The sequence below is a fragment of the Camelus bactrianus genome, chromosome 11, assembly GCF_048773025.1.
Source record: "Camelus bactrianus isolate YW-2024 breed Bactrian camel chromosome 11, ASM4877302v1, whole genome shotgun sequence".
NCBI classification, from domain to species: Eukaryota; Metazoa; Chordata; class Mammalia; order Artiodactyla; family Camelidae; genus Camelus; species Camelus bactrianus.
In genome coordinates this window covers 66,628,053-66,651,135 of record NC_133549.1, presented here as the reverse complement: position 1 = coordinate 66,651,135, position 23,083 = coordinate 66,628,053, and the positions used below count along the sequence as shown (strand labels likewise).

The following is a 23,083-nucleotide window of genomic DNA, read 5'->3' as shown; positions in this document are numbered from 1 at the left end:
AAACCCACCTGAGCTAAAAAGGGCACACCAGGTAGAGGACCTGGGCACAGGTGTGGAAGCAGGAAGGGCAGTGTGGGGATGGGGGAGGCATTCAGGCTTCTGGGCTGAGGCTGAGCCAAACCTGCATAAATGATGGCCAGTTTGGAGGGCCTCGGCCACAGCAGACCTGCAGAGCACCCCTCTTCTCTGCCCCACAAAGGATGTCAGTCTTCCAGAGAACACAGGGCGGCAGGATGAGAGGGCCCAGAGCATTCTCCACAAAGCTACTGCAGCTCTGCTGCCACCAGGGCTCCTGAGGAGGCTCCGGGCCAAGCCCCACACCCATCCATCCCATACTGTTTTTGCACCTCTGTCTGATACCAAGAGCACTGTTCCGACCCCGTCGAAGCCTCCAAGACCAAGCAAAGCAAGAGACCCTCACAGCACCAGTCAGATGACCTGTGTTTCATCCAAGCCAAACTCACAGAAACCCAGGCTTGCCGAGGGCTGTAGCTGTGCTGTCTCTGCCCATCACACCTCTGGAAGCAGCCTGGCAGAGGAGAATTCTCAGACCAGGGGACAGGTGGCTCCACTCAGCTACCACTACAGACTAGGTCACTTCACCACGCCACGCCCACCCCCACCCCCATTTTGGGAGTTGGTTAACCAATTGCACAAGGAGGATTCTTCTAAATCTGGCATTCCCTGCCTCATCTCCAGACCTCAGTGCCTCATACAAGGGATGCAGGTTCCAAAGTGATGTGCAAAGTATACGGCCAGGCTGTAAGTCACTGCCTTCCAGTCCACCCCTCCCTTTCAAGACCACCATGCCTGCCCCAGTCTGAGGCTTCAATACCTCGACAACATCCCCAGTTGGGAGACCTCTGACATTTGCTTGGATGCCTATAGAGATGTATCCTATTCCACAAAGGGACACAGGTAAGGTTTGACAGAGCTGAAACACACTTCCCTACATTCCGCCCTGTATGCACAGTCTCATTATCACTGATATTAATAACAGTATCTGCCACTTGTATTTACACATCTTAATTCATCTCTACAACATGCGTACGAGGTAGGCGCTAATATTAGACATCTCATGGATGAGGAAACAGAGGCTCAGAATGGTTAAGTAACTTGCCCAGAGTCACCGAGCAAGTAAGGGACAGCACTAGAATAAGAGCCCAGCCTGTGTGGCTCTTAACCACCAGGCTCTATTACCTCAGGCCATCCCTGGGCCCTGCTTCTGCCCTGGGGGCCCGCCTGGAGCAAGAAAACAATCCCCTCATGGTCCCATCTGCAAATCCCTGGGCCTCTGGTCTGAGCAAGCAGGATGTTCACTTCTCACCTCTGGGCAGAACGCTCCCTTGGAAGCCAGTCTACCTCCTACCTCTGATGTGAGAATGAGGAGACACTTCGGCCCACAGCCCGAAAAGGAGCAGACCCCTCCCACTGCCAGATGACCGCCCCAAGGGCAGCCTGAAAGGGTTCTCACACCATCCTCATCACATCCTCAGCCCTCCACGACCAGCCGTGGAAGCCCCAGGGACTGGTCTAGCCCCATACCCTCAGGCCTCTGCCTGGGGAAGAGTTAAAAGAACCCCATTTCTCTACCCCCTGTTAACTGTTTAGGGCAAAGACCCAAGAGCCGCCATACACAACCTGGGAAATAAGTTTCAAACCTCTCTGCAAGCGCAGATCCCACCAGCCCCCCAAGATCAGGGGCAGAACCTCCCCAGTGATCGTCCTTGTCCATCTTGGGCATGATGTCTAGGCCTTGACAGGCAGTTCCGGTCCAGGTCGGGGCTCCCTCTTGTCCTCAGAGACCTTCCTCCTAGAGAGGGGATGGGAAGGCAGGCTAGGCCACCCCCTCCCTTGGTTTCCCTGTCCGCACCAGGAGAGGTTTGGCCCGCACTCCCCTCCGGTGCAGCCCCAGCCAGGAAACCAGGCACCGCTCAGGGCAGACAGACTGGCAACGGGAATTTTCTGGCTCTCTGCCTCCTTGCCAAATTACTCCCGTCTCTCCATTTATGAGAAGTTTATATTTCTGAAAAGTGGTGGCTAACTTTAAGGCACTAAAATCAAGTCAAATTTCTGTATACGAAATCAAGAAAAAGGGAAAAAATAAGTTTTGGTAGAATGGAAAATATATGTCACCCATATCTGTTTTCAGCCATAACTTATTCTTCTGAAAACAGTAAATAAGTAGGAAATACAGACTAAAAGACACTTTATGCAATAAAAATAACATCAAATAGCTGATTACATCCAATCGAGCCACACACTATATAGGCCTTCGGACAAATTCTTCAAATGGAAGCCCTCCAGCGGGCAGGCCCAGCCCTACTCCAGACCCTTAACACGGCTGCTTCTGAGGACCCTTTCCTGGAAGCTATGTGGCTGATGGGGGGCCTGTCTGAATTTTCTAATATGGCTGTGATATTGCTTTGGTTGCAAAGGTGACACCTTCTGCTGCATCTTCATCCAGAGGCCTTCAAGTCACGCTAACTGAGGTTTTCTCATCCACCTACCCCTCAGGAGAAATCCCCAAGTCCAAGGTGTAATTTCAGGGCACCTGAAGGAGACAGGCGATGACTGAGCAGGTGGTGCTGGCTTAGAAATCACCTGTGTCCCACTGTGGGTCAGAAATGAGCATGTTCAGTTGGTCACCAGTTGTTAAAGTATAGAGTGAGGTCCTAAACATTTCAGCAGATAACGGAAGCCATATTATTTTGAAATTAGTATGTACGCATGCATGTGTATGTATAAACGTGTTTATTCTCAAATCGCATGCACTTGCAGGTAAACTGGGAGGCAAGGGTACAATAAGCCAAGAGACCGATCTCCTAGGAGGCCACAGGAAGGGATCCCCAAGGACTGGAATGTGTCCTTGGACAGTGCAGAAGTCCAGACTTGGACAAAGGCAGGGATCCATCTGTGCTGAATCAAGTACAGAGACAATGAGCAAAGACCCCACCAGGGGTCCAAGAGGGGCAAGTGGCTGGGCTCTGAGAGGACAGCTGCAGGCTCTCTGGGAAGGGGGAACCCCGAGCCCCCTTGCTGCACCCTCAGATTGGCCAACCTTTGTCAAATGCCCAGAAGGAGCGTCCATGTCAAGATGGCGGCTCCAGTGGAGCCAGCTGAGGTATGGGCCAGGTCACCCCTTCCTTCACCTTCCAAGGCCAGCCCACATGGGGCCTCCCCAGAATGGAAAGAAGCAGAGCAGGCCACCCCCAACCCAACCATCCTGCCACCTCCCAAGGAGAGTGCCTTCTCAGGCCTGAACTTGTTCTGGAAATTCCATTACGAAGGTTTTACTGCCAGCTGTGCTGTCTCTGGTTCTAGGTTTCCAGCAAACTCAGCCTGGAACTGTTCCACCGGAAGAAACAAAAGAAAACCTACCAAGTAGAGGCTGGTGATGCACACAGCTGGGAGTGGCACAAGAATCAGAATTGGCTTCTACCAGGTTCACCCCCAACTCAGCGACCGGCTTCTATCCTCGGCCACTGCCAGCCACGCTCCCTCCCGAGACCACATCACCCACTACAACCTCAGAAACCTTGACCGCAGGTGTCACCTTCTCTACCACAACCATCCTGCTCACCTAACTCTAGCACGCTGGCTCCAGCTGCTACTAAACTTCATCAAGACCTCCGATACGTGACCCCACCATTCTGTCACTGTCAATCCCTCCTCCAAGTCCTCGCTTCCCTTCCTACCACCTTGGACTTCTTGATCCAGATGCATAATAATTTTGCGAACACCCATAACTCTCTCCCGCCTTTCCGTCCATCTTGCTCTCACAGATAAGCCTCTACCCTGGTTCAACCCAAGCCACCCACTTCACGTCTGCACACCGATGGAGAAAACGCACACGGTGCCCACTGGTCACACTTGGAAGCAGTGGCCACAGCTCCCACGTGAGCATGGTGCTGGCTGGGGATTCTTCAGCACTTCCCTGTTCCATCTGTGTTCCAGTTTCCTATGGGCTTAGATGGCTAACCCACCCTCTGCCTTCATCCTCTCCTGTTTTCAAGGAGAAAACAGACACCATCAGGGAGGCTCTCCCGCCACCATATGAACTCCCACAGCCATGCCCTCTCTCTCCTCCCACCATACCCTGTGCTCAGGACCACCTCCTCCTCACCTCCTCAAGGACTTAACTCTTGCAACTAGCATCCCTCTTTCTGGCATGACCACGCCCTCCCTCTCTCCTAGATGATTCTCATTGACATATAAGTGCACTCAAGGACCTCCCACCTGTGAAACTCCCTCCCTCCCAGTCCTGTCCAGCTGTTGCCACAGTCTCTGCTTCCCTCCACAGCAGAAAGAGCTGTCTACACTCACTGCCTCCACCTCTGTGCCTTAGGCCTCTCCTCTATCCACACAACAGGAGTTTCTAGAACCACCACTTCCTGGAAACTGCTCTCACCAGTCATATGACCTCCTGTTTCTGGCCAGAGCCAGAAATCACTTCTTTGCCCTGGTCTTACTCAGTTCCTCTGGCCACACACACATGCTCCCTGCGAATTTCCCCTGATCCTATGGCTTTAAATACCCTGTATTTGCATATAACTCCCAAATCACATTGCCCGCCCAGACCCCTCCAAAAATTCCATGTAGGATTGTCCAACAGCCTCCCTGATAGAGACCCTGGGTGTTTGCTGGGCACCTCAAACTTTAGAGCAGACGTGCCCCTCCCCTTGCCTTCTCCATCTCTGCAAATGACACCATTTTTCCCCCGGTTGCTCAAGCCAAAAAATCAAGGGGAGGGACGGGCCCAGGGAGTAGTCTTTTTCAAGCCCTCCCACCTTTCCAACGGTTCTGCTGAAGTCAATTCAACTGAAAAGATGGAGCCAACATAACCTGCAGGGAACAGCCTCTCTGCAGGATCACCCTGGGCCACTGCATCTGATTCACAAGTGTGAGGGAGCCAGCACCCCAACCCCCCATACCCTGGGGGCATCCTTTCTTCCCACACTACATCCTTACGTCTTTATGAAGCATCTACTGCACACTGGGCTTGCTGCTGGGGGTGGGGATGCAAAAGGACATGAAATCAGCCTCTGCTCTCCAGATAAGGGGCTGTATCTAGTATACATAAAGAACTCTTACTACTCAACAGTAAAAAGACAACCCAATTTAAAAATGGGGAAAGAATCTGGGTAAACATTTCACCAGGGAATATATATAGATGGCCAATAAGCACAAGAAAAGATGCTCAATATCACCATTAGGAGAATACAAATCAGAACTACAATGAGATACCTGTCATACCCACCAGGAGGGCTAGAATCAAAAAGCCAGATACTAAAAAATGTTGACAACAACGTGGAGAAACTGGAACCCTCATACATTGCTGGTGGGAATGTAAAATTGTGCGGCCACTTTGGAGAATAGTCTGGCAGTTCCACAAAATATTAAACAGTTTCCCCATGACCCAGAAATTCTACTCGTTTGTATATACTCAAGAGAAATGAAAACATACGTCACACAAAAACCTTTACACAAATGTTCACTGTAGGGCTACTGACAGTAGCTAAGAAGTGGAAACAACCCAAATGCCTATCAGCAGATGAATGGATAAACCAAATGTGGTGTATCCATACAATAGAATGTGATTCAGCCACAAAAAAGAAGGAAACGGTGAAAAACACTACAACATGGATGAATCTTGAAAACGTTATGCTAAGTGAAAGAAGCCAGTCACAAAAGGCCACATGTTATACAATTCCATTCATGTGAAAGTCTAGAATAGGGAAATCTATAGAGACAGAACATCTTTTAGTGGTCACAGGGAACCAGAGTAATGGATTGGGGTGGGCAATAGCTAAAGGGCACAGAGCTCCTTTCTGAGATAGTGAAAATATTCTAAAATTAAACGTAGTGATAATTACACAACTCTGTGCATATAATAAAAATCCATCAGTGCATATAATAAAAATCCGTTGACTTGTGTACTTTAAATGGGTGACTTGCATGGTATGTGAGTTGCATCTCAAGAAAGCTGTTAAAAAGATGACACACATGCAAGGAGATGAGAGACAGGCATGGAGATGACACAAGTGCATGGAAACAAGAGACACACATGAGGAGCGACACATGTGCCGGCTGACAGCACACACGCACTCAGCACGCAGGCTGCCCGCTACCACGGAAACGTGAGTCAGCGCGGCTGGGATGAAAGCCTGCGGACACTAGATTCCACATAATTCAAACCTGATGTGGCAGCCCCAAGCCACAGGAGCTCCGCTGGAGGCTGGGCTGCCAAGGCCTGGGCCCAAGCCAAGGAAAGTCTGAAAGCTGATTCATACTGAGCTGCAGCCTTGGGGACAGGCAGGAGGAAGGAGCCCTCAGAGGAAGGAGTCAAGAACCGCCAGGCTTGTCCTCAAAGGGCAACACGCGCCCGACACAGGCAGCATCAGAACTCCCAGAACTGCCCGAGGCTCAGAAGAAACACCTGGAAGCGGAGCATCTCCACCAGCTGGAGGTGGTTATCTGGAATGACCGCTAGCTCGGCCCACTTCCCAGGGTCATGACCTCTGCAGGCCCCACACCCTGGGGGTGCTGGGTAAAAGGCTACTGAGGTCTTGAGAGGCCCAGTCCTTTTGCAGCGAGGATCCTTCCCTTTTGCAGCAAGGGAAAAAGCAAAGTGGTAGGTGTGCTGGGTAAATGTAGAGACCTCCAGAGCCAGAATCCCAGGGTCCTGCCACTCTCAGATCCCTATCTGAAAAGGAAAGCCAATTCGGCACAGAATGCCTGCCTCTACAACGAACAAGTAAAAATCATATAACAATTGCTTCAAAATGAAGTTTAAAAGGAAATAAACCCAACATAACCCTCCTTTTCTGTGATCCAACCTCCCTGCAAAGTGATGCAGACGCTACACTTGGGAGTGAAACACCTGGGGCTTCACCCCAGCTGAGACCCTTCCCAGCTGGGTGATGCAAGCCCTATCCAAGCCTCAGTTTCCACATCTGAAACAAAGGATTGATGGGAGGATGGAATGAAGTAATGAAATGCCCCCTCCTAAGGCCCAGCCCACAGCAGGCAGGCAGCCTTTTCCTCTTCTTCCTTCTTCGGCCTGGATCTCCTGGTCCCCCAACTTTTAAGTCAAACACAGAGTAGACTTTTCCAGGAGGCTTCAGCAGTGGGTCTTACCCCTAGATGCCCATTAAAACCACCTGGGAAAACTGAGAACAACTAAACCCAGGCCACACCCCAGGGTGGGGGCGCAAGAAATGTCTCAAAGCCGCCCAGGTGATTCTAACGTGCCGCCAGGACTGAAAACCCCTGGTCTCTACTACAGAAGCTTCCAAATGGAGTAATGGAACTAAGTGGACTGTTAAGGTGATCATCCACTTTTCACAGAGAGAGCGGTGGCAGCACGGGCTGCTGGACCAGAATTAGTTTGTCACAATGCAGGAAATGGGCAAGAAAGACAGCAAGGGGACGGGAGGACAATGAGTACATGCCCTGACCGAGGCAGGCAGAGGAGGGGACTCCGGACAGGCCGGAAGACCGCACACCTCTTACACTGTGAGCATTGCCTTGGGCTGAGCACGACCAAGGATCTCCTGGACCACACGTGATTTGTGACGCAGGTGCTATCTTAGAACCTAACCACCCCCTCCCCTCAAGGTGGCATTCTATCGTGAGTGAAGAGTAATTCGCCAGAATTGCCCTGAGCTGGGTGGGTCTGGGAAGCTGGGGAGGGAGGCTGTGATCTCCGAGGCAGCCACTGGCCAGCCAGTGATGTCACAGCACCCTGACCTGAGCTGGGGAGCCTACAGTGCAGAGTGAGGACAATTAGTAGCGATATCTCTATGACAATGCTGCTGCTGCTGTTGAAGGTGGTGATTGATTTTATCCTCTGGCCCCGTGGAGAACAGAGCTGCTTAGATCTTCTTGCAACTCTTCTTCAAGCTTGGCAAATGTTCTTAAAGGAAGAATGCTCTCTTTTTATGGTGCCCCTCCCCCTCAGTGGCAGTGATCCTGGCCCGGGGTAGGACAGGGCCTCACATGCAGGTGCTCAGAGACTCCCCTTCTGCTGCAAACTCCCACCCTGGAGCCCAGCCAGAGTCAAGGGCAGACCCTGCCAGGCTGGCAGCCACCACCAGTTTCCATTCCCTGTGCCCAGGAGCCACGTGGCTCTGAGGCTTTCCCCTCTGTCACCACCATGGCCTACCAAGTTTGGACTGGGACCTCTGCCTGGCCCCCTGCTTGGCCCAGAGTCCTGGGAGTGGTGGGGGCTTCAAGACAAGGAGACAGGAAGCAGCCCTCAAATGCCAGGAGGCGGCGTGGCTGCCAGGCCAAGGAGCGGCTCCCCGAATCAAGGCCCTGCAGTCTGAACTCTAAGGCTCGGAAGCAAGCCAGCTGATGGCAGGGCGGCTCCAGGCAAAAGGTGCAGCCAGTCTCAGCCCCGCCTGCAGATGAGGGCTGGCCCGCAGCAGGTCACTTGTCCCAGCCAGGTCTCCCCTCTGATCCATGCCGACATTAGCCTGCCCCAGAGGGCCCTACAGAAGGCAGGTGAGTGCAGAGAATGGAAAGAGCAGTGGACCCAGACGCCTGAGCTCCTGTGCCGCACCCAGGCCTCACCGCACCAGGGGCTCCTGACAACACATACCCCTCCATGTGTTGCTGCCCTCCTCGGCACATATGGACAAAACCATACTAGCTGGAAAGCACCATCAAATGGGGCATGTTACTGTCCTTCATCCTGCCCAGGGCCCAGGACCATTAGCATGTTTTCCAGATTTCTTAGATTTCTTAGGACTCTGACACTTGGCCAAAGCTTGTCTGTGCTAAGCCCTGTCGGTTACTGGTAGCTCAAATGCCCACATTCCAGCTACTTAGGCCGCTCACCTGTCCCCGACTCACTTCACGGGTTCACATACATCTCTGCAATTTACTCCTCCTAAACCTCTGTCTGAAACACTACTCATCTGTTCATTCATTCATCAGATAAACACCGGGCAGACCCTGTTCTAAGTGCAGGGGACACAGCCAGAAATCCCCCCTCCCCTGGAGCTGACAGGCCACCGCGGGGGTGAGAATATGGCACACCTGATAGAAACAGTCAGGGAGGAAAATGAAGCAGAGGAGAGAACTGGAGGCTGAAATTTTAACTCAGGGAGTCGGGGAAGATGTCACTAAGAAGAGGACACTGGCACACAAGCCCGCGGGAGATGAGGGGCAGGGGCGTGCAGCATCGGGGGAGGAGGGTGGTCAGGAGGAGCGTGGAGGGGGCAGGGGAGGGAGGGCAGGGGGTCACGGCAGCCCCAGGGAAGGGACGATCACCCAGGGCCTGACGGGCTTCTCCCGGAGGAGTAAGATGGGAGGACTTGGCTCTAACAGGACTCTGGCTGCTGTTGGTGAAGAGATGGCAGGGGGCGTGGAGGGAAGCGGGGAAATCAGTTAGGGAGGCCACTCCCATCACCCAGATTGAGGTGGCTCGGACCCAGATACGTCTGTCTCTCTTTTAGACGTGAGCTTCAGGAGGACAAGTACTGATCCACAACACAGGGCCGACTTCGGAACAAAACCTCCTTCAGCAAACATCCTTGGGGCCAAGTCTCCAAAACGAACTCCCTTGGGCATATTGCCCTTAATGAGGGGCCTCTCCCACAAAATGCAGCTGTGGCTTAGGGGACAGCCTCGGGACTGTGAATTATGAGGTGACAAAATATCAAGGACTTGAGGCACCCAGGCCAGCAGCCTGCCAGGCTACAGAGCACAAGGCCTCTTTGGGCTGGAGGAGCGAATTCAGAGTGTGGGCTCCTGCCAGCCTCCAGGGGCGGAAATGAACCTCTGTTGTGGGGCGGGGGTGGCTCAGGGGGTATGAGTCTTTTCTGGACAGGTCAAAGGTGTAAGTATTAGGCTGGCTTAAAAGCGAAGACTGACAAAGGGCTTCAAGCAACGCGTTAGGAACAGGGTTTGCGTTCAGACTGACCAAGTCCTGACAAACACTCCCATCTCCAGACATTTCTCTAAAAGGGCCTGTTTCTACTGCCCCCTCAGTCATCTTATGGAAAAAAGAAGAAAAGGGGCTTTAATGGGTTTTAACATTCTATGGCAAGTAGTGCGTGCATAACAGCAGCCCACCGCCTTCCACAATTTTGAAAATGGATAAAACAGCGCAATGGTGAACGGAGCTGAGAAACACCAGAAGGTTCCGTTTGAGCCTCAAATTCCGCTAACTGGGAGTTTGGCATTTGTTTTTTTCTTAACTGGCTTCCCAGTCTTCAGGAGGACTATGACACACAGAAGTTGAGCCATCCACCCTCGCAGTGGGAGCCTCGTAAACACCTCCACTCGGGACCCAGGCCCGAGGACTCCCAGGGTTCCCCCCACAGGGCAACCGCCGGGCCAATCCCTTTAGCATTTGTGCTCTGAAGCTGTTGCCATGACCACTGAGTCCCTGGTTGTTACACGATTTACGACCTCAAGGAATAATTCCCATTTACTAACTCAGGAGAGGCTGCACAGGGTTGTTGGGGCAGCGCTGGACTGGGAGTCAGGGGCCCGGACCCCACTGGCCCTGACAGTCACCCACCACGTGACCCTGGGTGAGTCTTTCCCCTCCCTAAGCCTCAACTTCTTTGTCTGGAAAGTGAGGAGGAGACCAAGAGGCCCCCTAAGACTCTTCCAGCCACAGCTACCCACACTCAGGTCAAAGTCCAGGTGAACTACGGCAGGGGTGCTGAGCCGAGATTCACCGCTGGAGGCCTTCGGAGCACGAGGGTTGTGTGTGCTGCCCGAGCTCCTTGGAGCGGTCAGGAACAAGGCGGCCTACAAAACCCCTGTTGTTGCCGTTCTAGTTGTTTCTAAGTCTTTGAAGGCAGGGCAAGGCCCACATGCTGGAAACAGAAGGGAGGGCCTGGCAGCTGTTTGGGGAACTTTCCACAGCAGGGTCCGGGGAATGCAGAAATTCCTAGGGTCCTCACCAAAAGTCCGGCCCTGGGCCTGGACCACACCGGGGCTGGGAGGCAGAGGGACGGCAAGCGCAGCCTACCCCCTCCCCAACTTACCAGCCCACAGAGCAGGCCCACAGGCCACCCTGCCTCCAGGCAGCCTGAAGATGCCGGGGAAGAAAAACAAAACCAGCCCCCAGACCAGCCCTCACTGGAACGCAGGGCCAGCTCTGCTCAGAAGGAGCGGCAGTGAGGTGATGTCTGGCTTCTATTCCATATCATAAATAAGTTATTAACCCAGGGCAGACAGCAAGGCACAGCCGTGGGGAGACTAGGGAGGTGAAACTGCAAGATCAGACCACCTTGAGGACTAGAAAACCACCCAGGACCCAGACCCTGGGCCACTCAGACAGAGGCCCCAGTTGGATGGGGCTTCTAGGAAGCAAGAGCATTAGAATGGGAGTCCAGGGGTCTGGACACAAACCCACTGTGGATCCTGCCTCAGTTTCCATATTTATTCCAAGAGATCAACAATAATAACAAATGCTACCACTTATTGTTCTGGGCACTGTGGCAGCCCATTTAAGTGCCTGATTCCTAATCAACAAAACTACAAAGTAGCAACACCCTCTTTACAGATACAGAAACTGAGGCTCAGACAGGCCAAGCCACTTGCCTAAGGTCAGTAATGGGAGGACAGTTGCAAAGATGGCTGTAACAAGTTCTCCTGCCCCTGCCCCCATGCTTCTCTTCAATGGGACTGCCACCATTCCCCTCAAGAGGCGGAGTCCATTTCCTCACTCCCAGAAAATGGAGTCTGGCCTTGTGGCTTGCTTAGACTAGCAGAATACACAGAAGCAATGTTACGCAACTCCCAAGACTGGGCCTTAAGAGATCTGGCAGTTTCCGCCTTTGCCCTCCTGGAATGCTACCCCCCGAGACTGCTGTGAAAGAAGCTGGTCTTGCCTGCTGGAGGACGTGAGGCCGCAGAGAGAACTGAGGTTGCCCAGCCAACAGCCAGCACCAACACGCACGTGTGAATGAGGCCAGCCGGGACCTTATAGCCAACCTACAGAATTATGGAAAGAATATGTTGTTTTAAGTTCCAGAGCTTTGGGCTGGTTTGTTTCACAGCTGTGGATAACTGAGATGATCACTTAACTTACCCCACTGCCTGTCTCCCCAGGAAAACCTGTGTTTCCCGCCTCCAAGGATTTGGTTGGGGTCAAGGCATCACATCCTGACCACTGTCCCTGCCCACAGCCCCCAGGCCACACCCCCACAAGCAAGAAGGGGTGACAGGGGACATACTCCATAAAGAATAAGAAGGGCTTCGGGCCACTTTCTACCTGAAGATCCACAGTCACCCTGGCGCGGCAGGTCAGGAGACGTTCCCTTTCTCTCCAAAAAGACAATTACTTGTTTTCATTATACAAACATAAATTCTAAAAGGCAGACCCCAGGCTTCTTAGGGAACTCCGTTACCTGAATAGCAAACGTGATGAAACAGGCTGCACCCTCGCGGAGGACGTGAGCTCTGGAGGCAGAAACTCGCTGATAAGGGGCGCACTGAGGGCAGGGAAGCGAAAAGGTCTCGCCTTGCAGACCTGCTCAGGCCCCCGGGGTGTGGCTGCCTGGAGTACACACCTGGACACACACCCGGGGCAGCGTGCACAGCTGAGCTGCAGTGCCTGCCAGGGTGGGGGGTGGTGCAGGAGGCCAAATGGTGCTGCAAGTGCCACATGTCATCGCTGGCCTGAGAGCGGATGGACAGGCAGCCACAGAGAGAATGACAGGCGTGCTGTCCCTCCCCACTTGACAGGGGTGAGAAGATGCAAACGTGAGCTCTACCCCCTCTAAAAGCGAGCTCTCCGCGTTCCCCCTCCCCATCGGCTCACCTAGCACCCACTGAGAGCCAGCCCTATGGCAGGTCCCCAGGTCGTGGGGACACACAGGTGACTAAGCTCAGATCCTACCCTTTGGGAGCCCAGCGGGAATGTTCTGGGGCAGAATGCAGACTGGGGTGAACAGCAAGTTGCAGCATGAGAGAAAAATCAATAGGCCTGGGTGAGGCTGGGACCAACGGGCTCTGCCTGCTCAGCTGAAGGCCCAGAGACCCCTCCGGGGATGTCAAGCAGAAAACTGGGGTGCTCTTGACTTCCTCTGCTCTTCTTCCCTGCACCGATCCCCTCAGACCCAATGGACCCATACATCCACACCACTTAACAGCAACAGCTGAAACATTGAGTACTGAGCTAATAAAGCCCTTTACACACATGATGGCTCTTATGAATTGACTATTATCCTAACTTTATAGATGAGGAGCCTGAGGCACAGAGAGGCTCAGTAGTGGCCCAAAGCCACACAGCATGTAAAAGACAAGGCTGGGATTTCAACCCAGGTGGCTTGGTTGCAGAAGTCGTGCTCTCATCCCCTGCACATACTTCTCCCTGGCAATCTGAGGCCTCCAGCTAACAGCCCTGCTGTATTGGGCCCACACACTGTCTTAAAAAATAGAACACTTTGCTTAAAAAATCCATATTTCTGGTTCCTCCTTGAAATACTCAAAGACCCTGTGATGCCAGACTGGCATTCCCTCTAAACAGGGCATATTCTCTCCATTTTGCCAGTCCTACCTCTCCTCAAACATCTGGACTTTCTCTTTCATGCATTACTCCTTGCTCGAGGCGGCTGAAGGCATGAGTTCCTGTGTACCGGGAGCCCAGCCCTGTGCTCCGCATGCAGAAAAATGCAAATATTTAAGACAGTTTCTGATTTTCGGGAACCAGGTGGTCAAGATAGGGGATGCATCAAGTGGAGGGAAGGAAGAGACACTGCGGGAGGTGTGAACAGCATGAGCAAAGGCGGCGGGGGGCCGCAAAGTGAGGTGAGGGTCTGCAGAGCAGGAGCCACCACTGAGGCTGGAGAGGCAGGTGGAGCCAGGAGGTGAGGTCTGCACCAACATGGGGCCAGACTTCCCCTGACCCTCTTAGGGTTGTCGGCACAGACAGCAGCCCGCAGGCCAAGATGTATGGGGAAGGGCCAGCTGGGTGGCTGGGTGCGGGCACCTCTGAAACTCCAGGCCTCACACTCCACATCCCAGGGCAGGCACAGACAGCAAGGCAGAGCCAGGGATTCCCCAAGTAGCTGCTGGGAAAGCCCACTCACTCCCTAGTCAGCAACGAGCAAGCAACCACGGAGACAGGACAGATATTGGCGCAAAGACACTAATGAGCCACAGGCAAATCTGCTACACCAGTGCGGCACCAGCATGCAGCTGGGAAGATTAGCATCTTCCCCCAATACTAATGTGACTCCTGTTTACAAACCTCCCATGGCTCCTCATGGCCACAGGGGCAAGTCTAAGCTTCACGTGAGACAGAGATTCTCCAAATTATATATTCACCATGGAAAGATGAGATGACTTGCTATTTCCTGAATCCTGCAGACATAGGATTTCCTTCCCTGCAAATACTCATAATTCCTACCTCTTAGCTTTAAAAGCTCCTATTGATGCCTTTAAACCCAGCCCAAATACCCTCTCCCCTGGGAAGCCTTCCCTGAGCACCTCTCCTTCTCGGTACTCACCTCCAGGACACCCACTAAGTGCTTTATGCTTCCCTGCATTCCCACAAAACACTGGCGTTTAGTGTGGCCTGTCTTGTTTTATGCTGTCTACTATGCATTCTCTTTAAAATGGTGGGTTCTGGAGTAGAAGGAGAGAGGGAGGAGTTTCAACCCTACACCCCTAGGACCTGGTCAAGGGCCTGGCTCAGGAAAGGGTCCCACAGACGGTTAACAGAAGGCTCCACTTGGCATCTCTCAGTATCCCTCCTGCTCTGGAAGGCATCTGGGGTTGTTACAGACCAGCCCCAGGCACTGAGCGAGAACCATTCGGACCATTCTGCAGGGAAAGCTGCCACAGCTATTAATAATCCCCACTTTTTAAGGCCCCATCATTTACCAGACTTTTTACATTATCTTATTTAATCCTCTGAATAACCCTATACACAAGAGCTCTCCTCCCCTCCTTACAGATGAGGAATCCTAAGCACAGAGATTAAGAAACTTATTCAAGGTCACACAGCTAGTCTGTACTAGAGTGAAGAGACCACACAATTTCCACGAACCTAGACTGTCCCCTCATAATAATGACTAACAATGCCTGTCATGGGTCTTTCTGTGGACCAAGCACTTTTTATAACAGCTTTATCAAACCATAATTCATGCATCATACAATTCACCCACTTAAAGTGTAGAATTTACAGCTTTTAGTATCCACATAAAGTTGTGCAACCACCAGTACAATTGATTTTAGAACATTTCACCACCTCATAAAGAAACACTGGACTTCTTACACTGTCAGTCCCCAAGACTGCCCCCACCTCCCCAGGCCCAGGCATTATAATCCCATTTTAAAGACAAAAGGACTGAGGCTCAGAGGGCTTCTGTGACTTGTACATTAGGGAGGGGTTAGGAAGCAGACCTGGAACTCAGCCTCCCCTGCCCTATCCCCATACAGCCTGCTTTAGGTCTACTCTGTAACCTGTTAAAAATGCACTATCTGCAGAGAGTGGAAAACAGAACCAGATGGTGACAAATCTTACATGTGCGGCTGCTTCCACACCAGGTCCATGACTCACAGAGGCACTGAAGGCAAACGGGGGACATGACATGGCCCAGACCCCATCACCCCAGTGCAGAGGCAGCGAGGCCCAGGACCCCGGGAAGCAGAGACAGCAGCAGGGCAAGTGGCCTTTCAGGAGGCTAGCAGTCTGGGTTCCAGATGGTACACAGGGGCCCCACTCTGCTGACCCCATTCCTGCACCCCACAAGCCCTCCAGGACCCATGAAGAACAGACCCCACCCCAGACCTCCCTGTGCCTTCCAGGAATTCAGGGCCACATTTGGTAGCAGAAGGTCTGTTCTGCACCTGGCTCCCAGCCAGGGGTCCTGAGACGACCCAGGCCCTCCCTGCCCACAAGTCCTCAGAGGCTGGGGGGGAGGGGGTATCACAGGAGCATGGCGGGGGGCAGGAGGGAACCGCTAGATTGACTGGCCAGGCTCCCTAAGGGAGGCTCTGCAGTGGTTGGGCAGGTTACTGCTGCTGCCCCAGCACATTCCTGTGTAGGGGACTCCAATGTCTCAGCTGGCTGTCCTCACCCCGAGGAGACGCTGTGCAGCTATGACTGGGCCTCCCCACAGCCCTTATTTCCTTCCCCCAGACACCCTCAAGTCTGCTCTGGGCCAGCAGTTCTCTCCACTGGGCCCTTAGCCAGCGGCACTTTCTTTCATGTTTACAATGTCTGAACAGTCTTGAGTCAATGCCACCTCCTCCGGAAGCCTTCCTTGATGCCCTAACCAAAATAAATGGGTCCTCCCACTGCTGCCCCACACAGGATTGTATATTGTCTGCTTTTATGTCTGGATCTCCATTACCCTCCAGACTCATGCGGGCCAGAGGTCTTGGCTTCCTCTTTCCTGGCTCCCTCCTCCAAGCCCCTGCCCCCGCTGTGACACACTGGGCCCTCCAGCAGAGCAGGCAGGCAGTGAGATAAGAGCCCATTCCTCAGTTTCAGGCATGAAATAAGCACAGTGCACAGAACCCGCCCAGTGTCTGTCTGGGGGCCTGTGGTGAGTGACTGCGGGCTGGCTGGAGAAGTGGAAGGGGTCACGGTCACTGACTCCCACCAGGTTCCAGCTGGAAATGAGAACTGAGTCACCAGTTCAGACACAGCACTTCTCCCACAGAGGCTGAAGTCCAAATGGCTGCAAGTCTGTCCACACAGAGGAGGGTTTGTTCAGACTGTCTTACAACTGGAAGGTTTGCTCAGCCACAAGGGCCAGGATCAGGACTGGGGTCTTTCCTCTCTGCACCTGCAGACCCGCTCAGGCCTGGCATGGAGCAGGCCCCAGGACTGGCCAGGAAGGGAGGAGTCAACCACAGATTTATATAGCAGCCTGGCTTCAAACTTCTCCAGTAAGGCCTGCCCGTGTCAAAAAGTGCCAAAGCCAGAGCTAGAAGGGGCTCTGAGCTCATCCATTCCAGGCTCCATCAAACACCCAGGAGGCAGGTGAGGCCCATAGAAGGAAGGCAGCTTGCCCAGGGTCACAGTCACGTTTCCCAACTCCCAGCCCAGAATCTTTTCAGATAACAGGCTGCCACATCCTTGCCCTGGGCCCCTTCTCCTATCCTGCCCTTCCTTCAAGATCAGACCAAGGCCCACCCGCCCAGTGTGTCTTCTAGGATCCCCTCCCTGGCCCCGTCCAGCGTGGTGCTCCCTCACTGGGATGCTCTTTCCTCTACCCAGAATGTCCTCCTCACCCTCTGGCCCCAGCAAACTTCTATACATTCTTCAAGACCCAGTTCAAACAGTAGCTTCTCTAAGACAAAGATAATAATCACTCCCATTTACCGAATACCCATCCCCATTGTCTTATGGAAAACCGCAAAGTTAACGTTGAAACTACTTGTGGGGTATCCCCTCCTTAGCACCCAAGTTCCTTGAGGGCAGGGACCTGACTCTCTGCAAAGCAGGGTAACAACAATATCTGTGTACATACCTCACACAACTGAATCACTTTACAAAATATATAAAGTCCTGTGCCAACAGAAGCTATCTGTGTTATCTTCAGATTCCGCCCCCCAATGCCTCAGTTTCCCCACCTCCACAAGGGATGAAGTTACGGAATGCACATGGCAGTATGTGTGCTGTGCCGGGGTTACGGCAAGGACTCGTGTCTGTCACTGTTATTATTTGTGTCACTTTCATTTTCTTACATCTCCCTGTGGACCTTCCTTGCCCATGGCCAGTGCTCAGTACATGTTTTTTTGGAATGAATGACTTCAGCATTTGAGACACAGAAGAAGATGGGGTTAATACCTAGAGACCACATAAAGATGCAGAGTTAAATCTTATCAGAAAGGCTGCACTGTGGGCTGAGTCCAAAGGTGGCTTAGCTGAGTCACTGTGAACTAGACTCAGGGCTCTCACAGGACACAGGATTATTTTCTGGAGTGGCCTGGAAGTAAGGAAATCCCTGCTCTGGGTGAGGGGGCTTCTGGGCTGGGCTGTGGCCCCTATCAGGAACCTGGCTGGGGAGACCCCTAGGAGCTGGACTTAGGGACCAGCCCCTAAAGACAGCTGAGGGCACAAGCAGGCACCTAGCGCAAGAGTCAGCCTGTGAGGTCCACTTACGCCTCTCACCAAAGGTGAAGGGACCAGACGAGCCATCCTGGAGCCTCAGTTCTACTGCAGAACACGCTTCCAGAAGCCCATCTATGGACAGCCTCCGAGACCTGACCCAGCTTCTGCAAATGTCATGCAAAAGCGATTTCTGTCTGCTAGAGAACATCAAGTGCAGCCTCTCTTTGGACAGATCAGAAGAGTAAAGCCCAGAGAGGGGGAGGGACTTGCCCAGGTCACACAGCACATGAAAACGTTTACTCAGAGGCCACTGAAAGTCAGCAACATCAGCTGAGTATCCAGCAGTCAGTGATGCCTTGTCAACGGCTGCTGAGCTGGTTCAATGATAAGGAGGTTTCCAGGGTGCAAAGTGGGTGGACAGTTACTCATTAATGGCATTGATCATCTCCTCATACCTTTGTTTGGGCCCCCGTGGACATTTATGGAGGTAGTCAAGGAAACGGGAGGGCCAGCTCTGTCACGGAATAGCCTACAGCCTACATGGCTGATGACTTTAGGAAGTCACCATGTGATTCAGCCAAGCCACCGGTGCTCCAGCACTTTCTGTCTGCACAGGCACCGTGTTTCTGGATGATTCCTCACGCCATTTTGGGTTTTCAACTAAAACCTGGGGCCTCAGCACAGCACTAGCCACAGGCTGACTGAGGGCTCAGGCTGAGTTCCGGAACTGCTGAGCCAGGGCGGGCTGGTAGCCAAGGCTCCCCCTGGAATCAGGACAAGGTCTCAGCCCTCTCCAGCTGTCCTTACAACCTGGGTTCCTCAAAGTCTGCTCCAGAGAACACTTGCATTCCAACTGACTCCAGTGCATACTCAACTCTGAAAACCAACCACTGCCTAGACCATGGCTCTCAACGGGGGTTCCATTGCCTCCAATGGGGCAAAAATTGGTTTTTTGGAAAGCAAAAAAATTCACCCTTTTCCGATATAAAGCATAGATGCACATACAACTTATAAACAGATATCCATCATATCTGTGGTATTAAAATTTCATTGCAGAGCGATTAGGGGAAAAAATGTCTGAAAAGGCTCCTCAGGGGAATGATAATGAAAAAAAGATGGAGAAGCACTGGTCTAGACAAAGGCAGCCATGACATTCAGCAGGAAGACACTTCTTAAGGATAGGAAGATGGGAGGAAGTGCTCTCAGCCCTGCCTGAGAGGAAAAACCCCACACCCCTTACCATCCCCCCCATCTGACTCATCCCTCTCTTAAAGCTGAAAAGCAAAGGGGCAAGCAGGTCTTTTCCTGGACAATCAGCTCATACCTGGCAAAGTCAAGACCATGGAAACAGTTTCCATCAAGGCCCTGGGGCTGCCATGCAGGCTCATGAGGGCCTGACACACCGAGGATGGAGCAGTGAGGGGAAGGGGATCCAGTATGAGTTGAGCAGGAGAAGGAGAGAAGCCACCCATGGCTTTCAGGTTTGCAACAAGGAGCCAATTAGCAGGCTCCTTCCTTGCGCCTAGGAGGAGAGAGCAGGTCCTGAGAAAAGGAACTCAGAGCAGAGAGTCACAGAAGCACAGGCTGGCTGTGGGACCAGAGACCGTGGGTGACGAGGAAGGATGGAGCAGTAAAAATAACAACGGCAGCTGATATGAACAGCCTTGACGATGTGCCAAGCAGGTGCAACCCCCGGCTGCGCTGACTGGTGAGGCAGGTCATATCTGCATCACCAGCACGTCCGTCAGCTCCAGGAAGGCAGGGGCTATGTCTGCCTCAGGCACTCCCGCATCCCCCAGCGCCTGAACCATCCTGGGCACACGGAACATGGGCAATCAGTATGTGCAGAAGGAATAAATCCCCACTTCACTCATAAGGGAAAGAACCTCAGAGAGGGCAAGGAATTTAGTCTCATGGCTAGTGAGTAGCATAGCCAGGATTCAACTCCAGCAGCACCCGCCCTCCGCACACCTGCATGTGTCTGCACTCAGAGATCCCCGACACGTAAGCTGTGGTCCCGGTGCATCAGCAGATGGTGAGCAGATGAGCAGGATAAGGTACCAACCTACCTATCTCAGCTATACTTGGTAGAGTGCGAACCTGGTGGCCAGCAGGCCTGCAGGGTTCTCTCTGGGAGACAGCACAGCCCCCAGCTTGGCCCAGACAGTAGGCTGTGGTCACAGGAATCCCAAACACACACGGGAGCCAAGGAGCAAACCATCTCAGTCTGGCTTGGAGGTAGGGGGCAGGGGTGGGGAGGTGGAGGGGGATATGGAGGGGTACTGCTTGATGAAAGGCTTGTCCCTTACCAATCCATCGCAGTTGCTGATGGCGACAGCTGCCCCTGGCATGCCTGTGACACCCCCAGTGTAGACACACTCCCTCTGCAAGGGCTCCCGGAACAGCTCCCGAAAATCCTCCTGCCACTCCACCGAGGCTCCGGGCACCACCAGCCGCTGGTTGGGCCGCAAGTGTAAGTGCAGTTCCTCCCCAAAAACAGTGACATTGAAGTAGAGGGAGGAGCGCCCCACCTTGCCAGGCTGCAAGGTCACTCCTTTGGGGTGCAGGGGGCTTCGAGCTACCCGTAGGTGACCGGAGTGTGACAGTGGTGCAAGTGGCCTGTCTACCACTGTACTCCCTGTGGAGGCTGCTGCAGGTCCAGATACCACATGGGAGAGGAAGCGTCCCCGAAAATCTGTGCTGCAGGGCACTGTCACATCATAGTCATTGAGCCTTCTTGAGATGTGCAGCTCTGTTGGAAATAAAGAAAGAGTTACTTCAGTGCCATCTGTGCAGAGGTAAGAGGGGGGAAGTTCCACGGGAGCAGGAAGGGATCTGCAACCTTAAGCGTCATCTTAGAGGAACCCTTTAGCCCAAGTTCATCCATTTCTCATCCAGTACTTCCGGGCCCCTGGATCTCTGCACTGGGAAGATCAGTATTCAAGTTCATAAACTGCTGGACATAAATTGCTCCCGGTAGTCCCCAGGTCCCTGTTACACTTAGCAGAGGGAAACAAATGATGCCAAATAGAATTCTGTCACTGTAGCAACTAAGCCTTCCAACCTTGGGCACTACAGAGGAAATTCCCCGAAAGCCTCTAGGCAAAGAGAGGGACGGCTGGATGTGCCCAAACTCCCCCAGTGCACTGAAGTCACCAGCCCAGCCTGGGGTACGGCCCTCCTCACCAAGCTCCCGGAACACATCTGGCAAAACAAACACACCTAGAAACCCAGGGGATCCTGGCACATGTTAAGGAGAAAGGAGGAGCTGGAGAGGGAAGGGTGGGTATACAGGTTCTACGTTTTTCCAAGTTTAGAAAGAAAACGTTTTAAAGCAGCACAGTGGCTGCCGAGATTTCCACATGGCCCAGCCCCAAGCCGGGTAAATATAGATCTTCAAAAATAAAAGGAGACGCAGGGGTGACCTGCCCACTCGGACTGAATTAAGTGTGAGGTCATGGCCCATGCTCCAGGCTGCATGCCAGCAGCCCGTCCTCACACAGCTTTCCCCGAGCCCAGCCAGGCAGGCAGGAATGACAGCTCCCTGGCTTCCAGGCCTAGTGATTCATGGATAGGAGTTTGGGAGGAATTTTCATTTCCATACGGCTCTATCTCTTGCCTCCACCGGCCCCCTTCATGACACTGATAAAACCTACAGAATGATGTGTCCTGAAAAATCCCTCATGCCCAAGGCAGTTATGGGTAGGGAAGGACTAACTCTCCTCTTGTTTTTACGCATTACAGCAGAAGATCCCCAAGACTTCAGCTGGAGAGACTCTGTTTGGTGTAAGAACAGAGCTCAAAGACAACTGGGCACCCTGCCTGGAAATGGCCAGAGCCTCCTCCCCATGCTCAAAGCCACCAGGAGGGCACCCCTGCAAGGTGAAAGTGGAGTGTGTCTGGTCTGTGTGTGAGTCTGGTCTGTGTGTGAGAGGGTGTCTACACAACACAGAATGGGAGAATGCTGAGGGAGAGGGATGTACATGCGTGTGTGTTTGTGCAGGAGTGTGAATGCCCAGCGTTCACTGAGGTGTGGGGCAACCTCCTGCCAGCCTGATTCTGTGTGTGTGACAGTCAGACACAGGCACACATGTATACCCACGTGTGTACACATGCATAAAAGCTGAAGACAGAGAAGACGCTGAAATAGAAAGACACCCAGAAGAGAGACAGAGAAACACAGAGACAAAGACAGATACACAGCCTCTAAGAAAAGGCTCCTATCCCCAAATGCTCTCCTGCGGTCTCTCTGTACGTCTTGTGCCAGAAAGGGAAAGAAATCGCCAGACTGCGTTGGTGGCACGGGTAAGAAAGAGAGCTTAGCCTCAGCGTGCTCACTGCCTCCCACCCGCTCCAAAGCTGCCGGACTCGGGCACCCTCGGGCCACCCTGACTTGCGCGCATCCCGGACCCCGCGCGCCCCCGCGCGCCCGACCCGCACGCACCTGGGGTCCGGCTGCCGGCGGCGGCGCAGAGCGCACAGTGCAACAGCAGCAGGCAGGACAGCCGCGCGCGGAGAGAAGCCATGTGGCCGCGCGGGCACGCGGGCCGGGCCGGCGCCCTGCCCTGAGCTCCTGGCTGCGGGCGAGGCTGGGGCACGCTTGGGGCTCGGGCCGGCCTCCGCCTCACAGCCTCCCGCCGCCTGCTCCAGGCCCCCCGCGCGGCGGCGCCGCCTGGACCGCTAGCTCCGGGCGCCTGAGGCTGCCGGCAGGAGAGCGGAGCAGCCGATGCGCCAGCGCCCCCAGTGCCAACTGCTGGCGGGTCGGTCCGCCAGAGCCTTGACGCTCGGGGACGCGGCTGGAGCTGGGCGAGGGGACGTCGGGGCGGGTCGGGGGTGGGCATACTGGCGGGGCGGGGCCGGACCGGGCGCGGGTCGGAGCTGGGGGCGCAGCGCGCGCGGGGGCGGGGCGCGGGGCTGGGGCTTGCGACGGATCGGAAGTGCCACGCGTAGCCAGGGCTGGGGCTCCAGGCGTTCTGGGTGAGTGTCCCCTCAGCCGCTTGGGCTCCCACAGAGGAATGGCCCTTACTCGCTTTCCTAGGTTCC

At 53.7% G+C, this 23,083-nt stretch overlaps 1 protein-coding gene across 11 annotated transcripts in view; it reads right to left on the bottom strand.

Moving 5' to 3' along the window:
• Positions 1–22,852, bottom strand: part of ADAMTS14 (ADAM metallopeptidase with thrombospondin type 1 motif 14) — a 127,519-nt gene extending 104,667 nt beyond the window's left edge. For 10 of the 11 annotated variants that reach the window (XM_074374142.1, XM_074374144.1, XM_074374143.1 and 7 more), the window contains exons 1-2: positions 22,485–22,851; positions 20,350–20,792 (exon numbers count right to left, since the gene is read on the bottom strand). In XM_074374142.1, the coding sequence (XP_074230243.1) occupies positions 20,350–20,792; positions 22,485–22,566 (525 nt within the window). In that variant the 5' untranslated portion in view covers positions 22,567–22,851. Of the gene's footprint in view, positions 1–20,349; positions 20,793–22,484 lie in introns of all 11 variants that reach the window. The other variant, XM_074374147.1, reaches the window with a different exon arrangement.
• Positions 22,853–23,083: the final 231 nt, after the last annotated feature.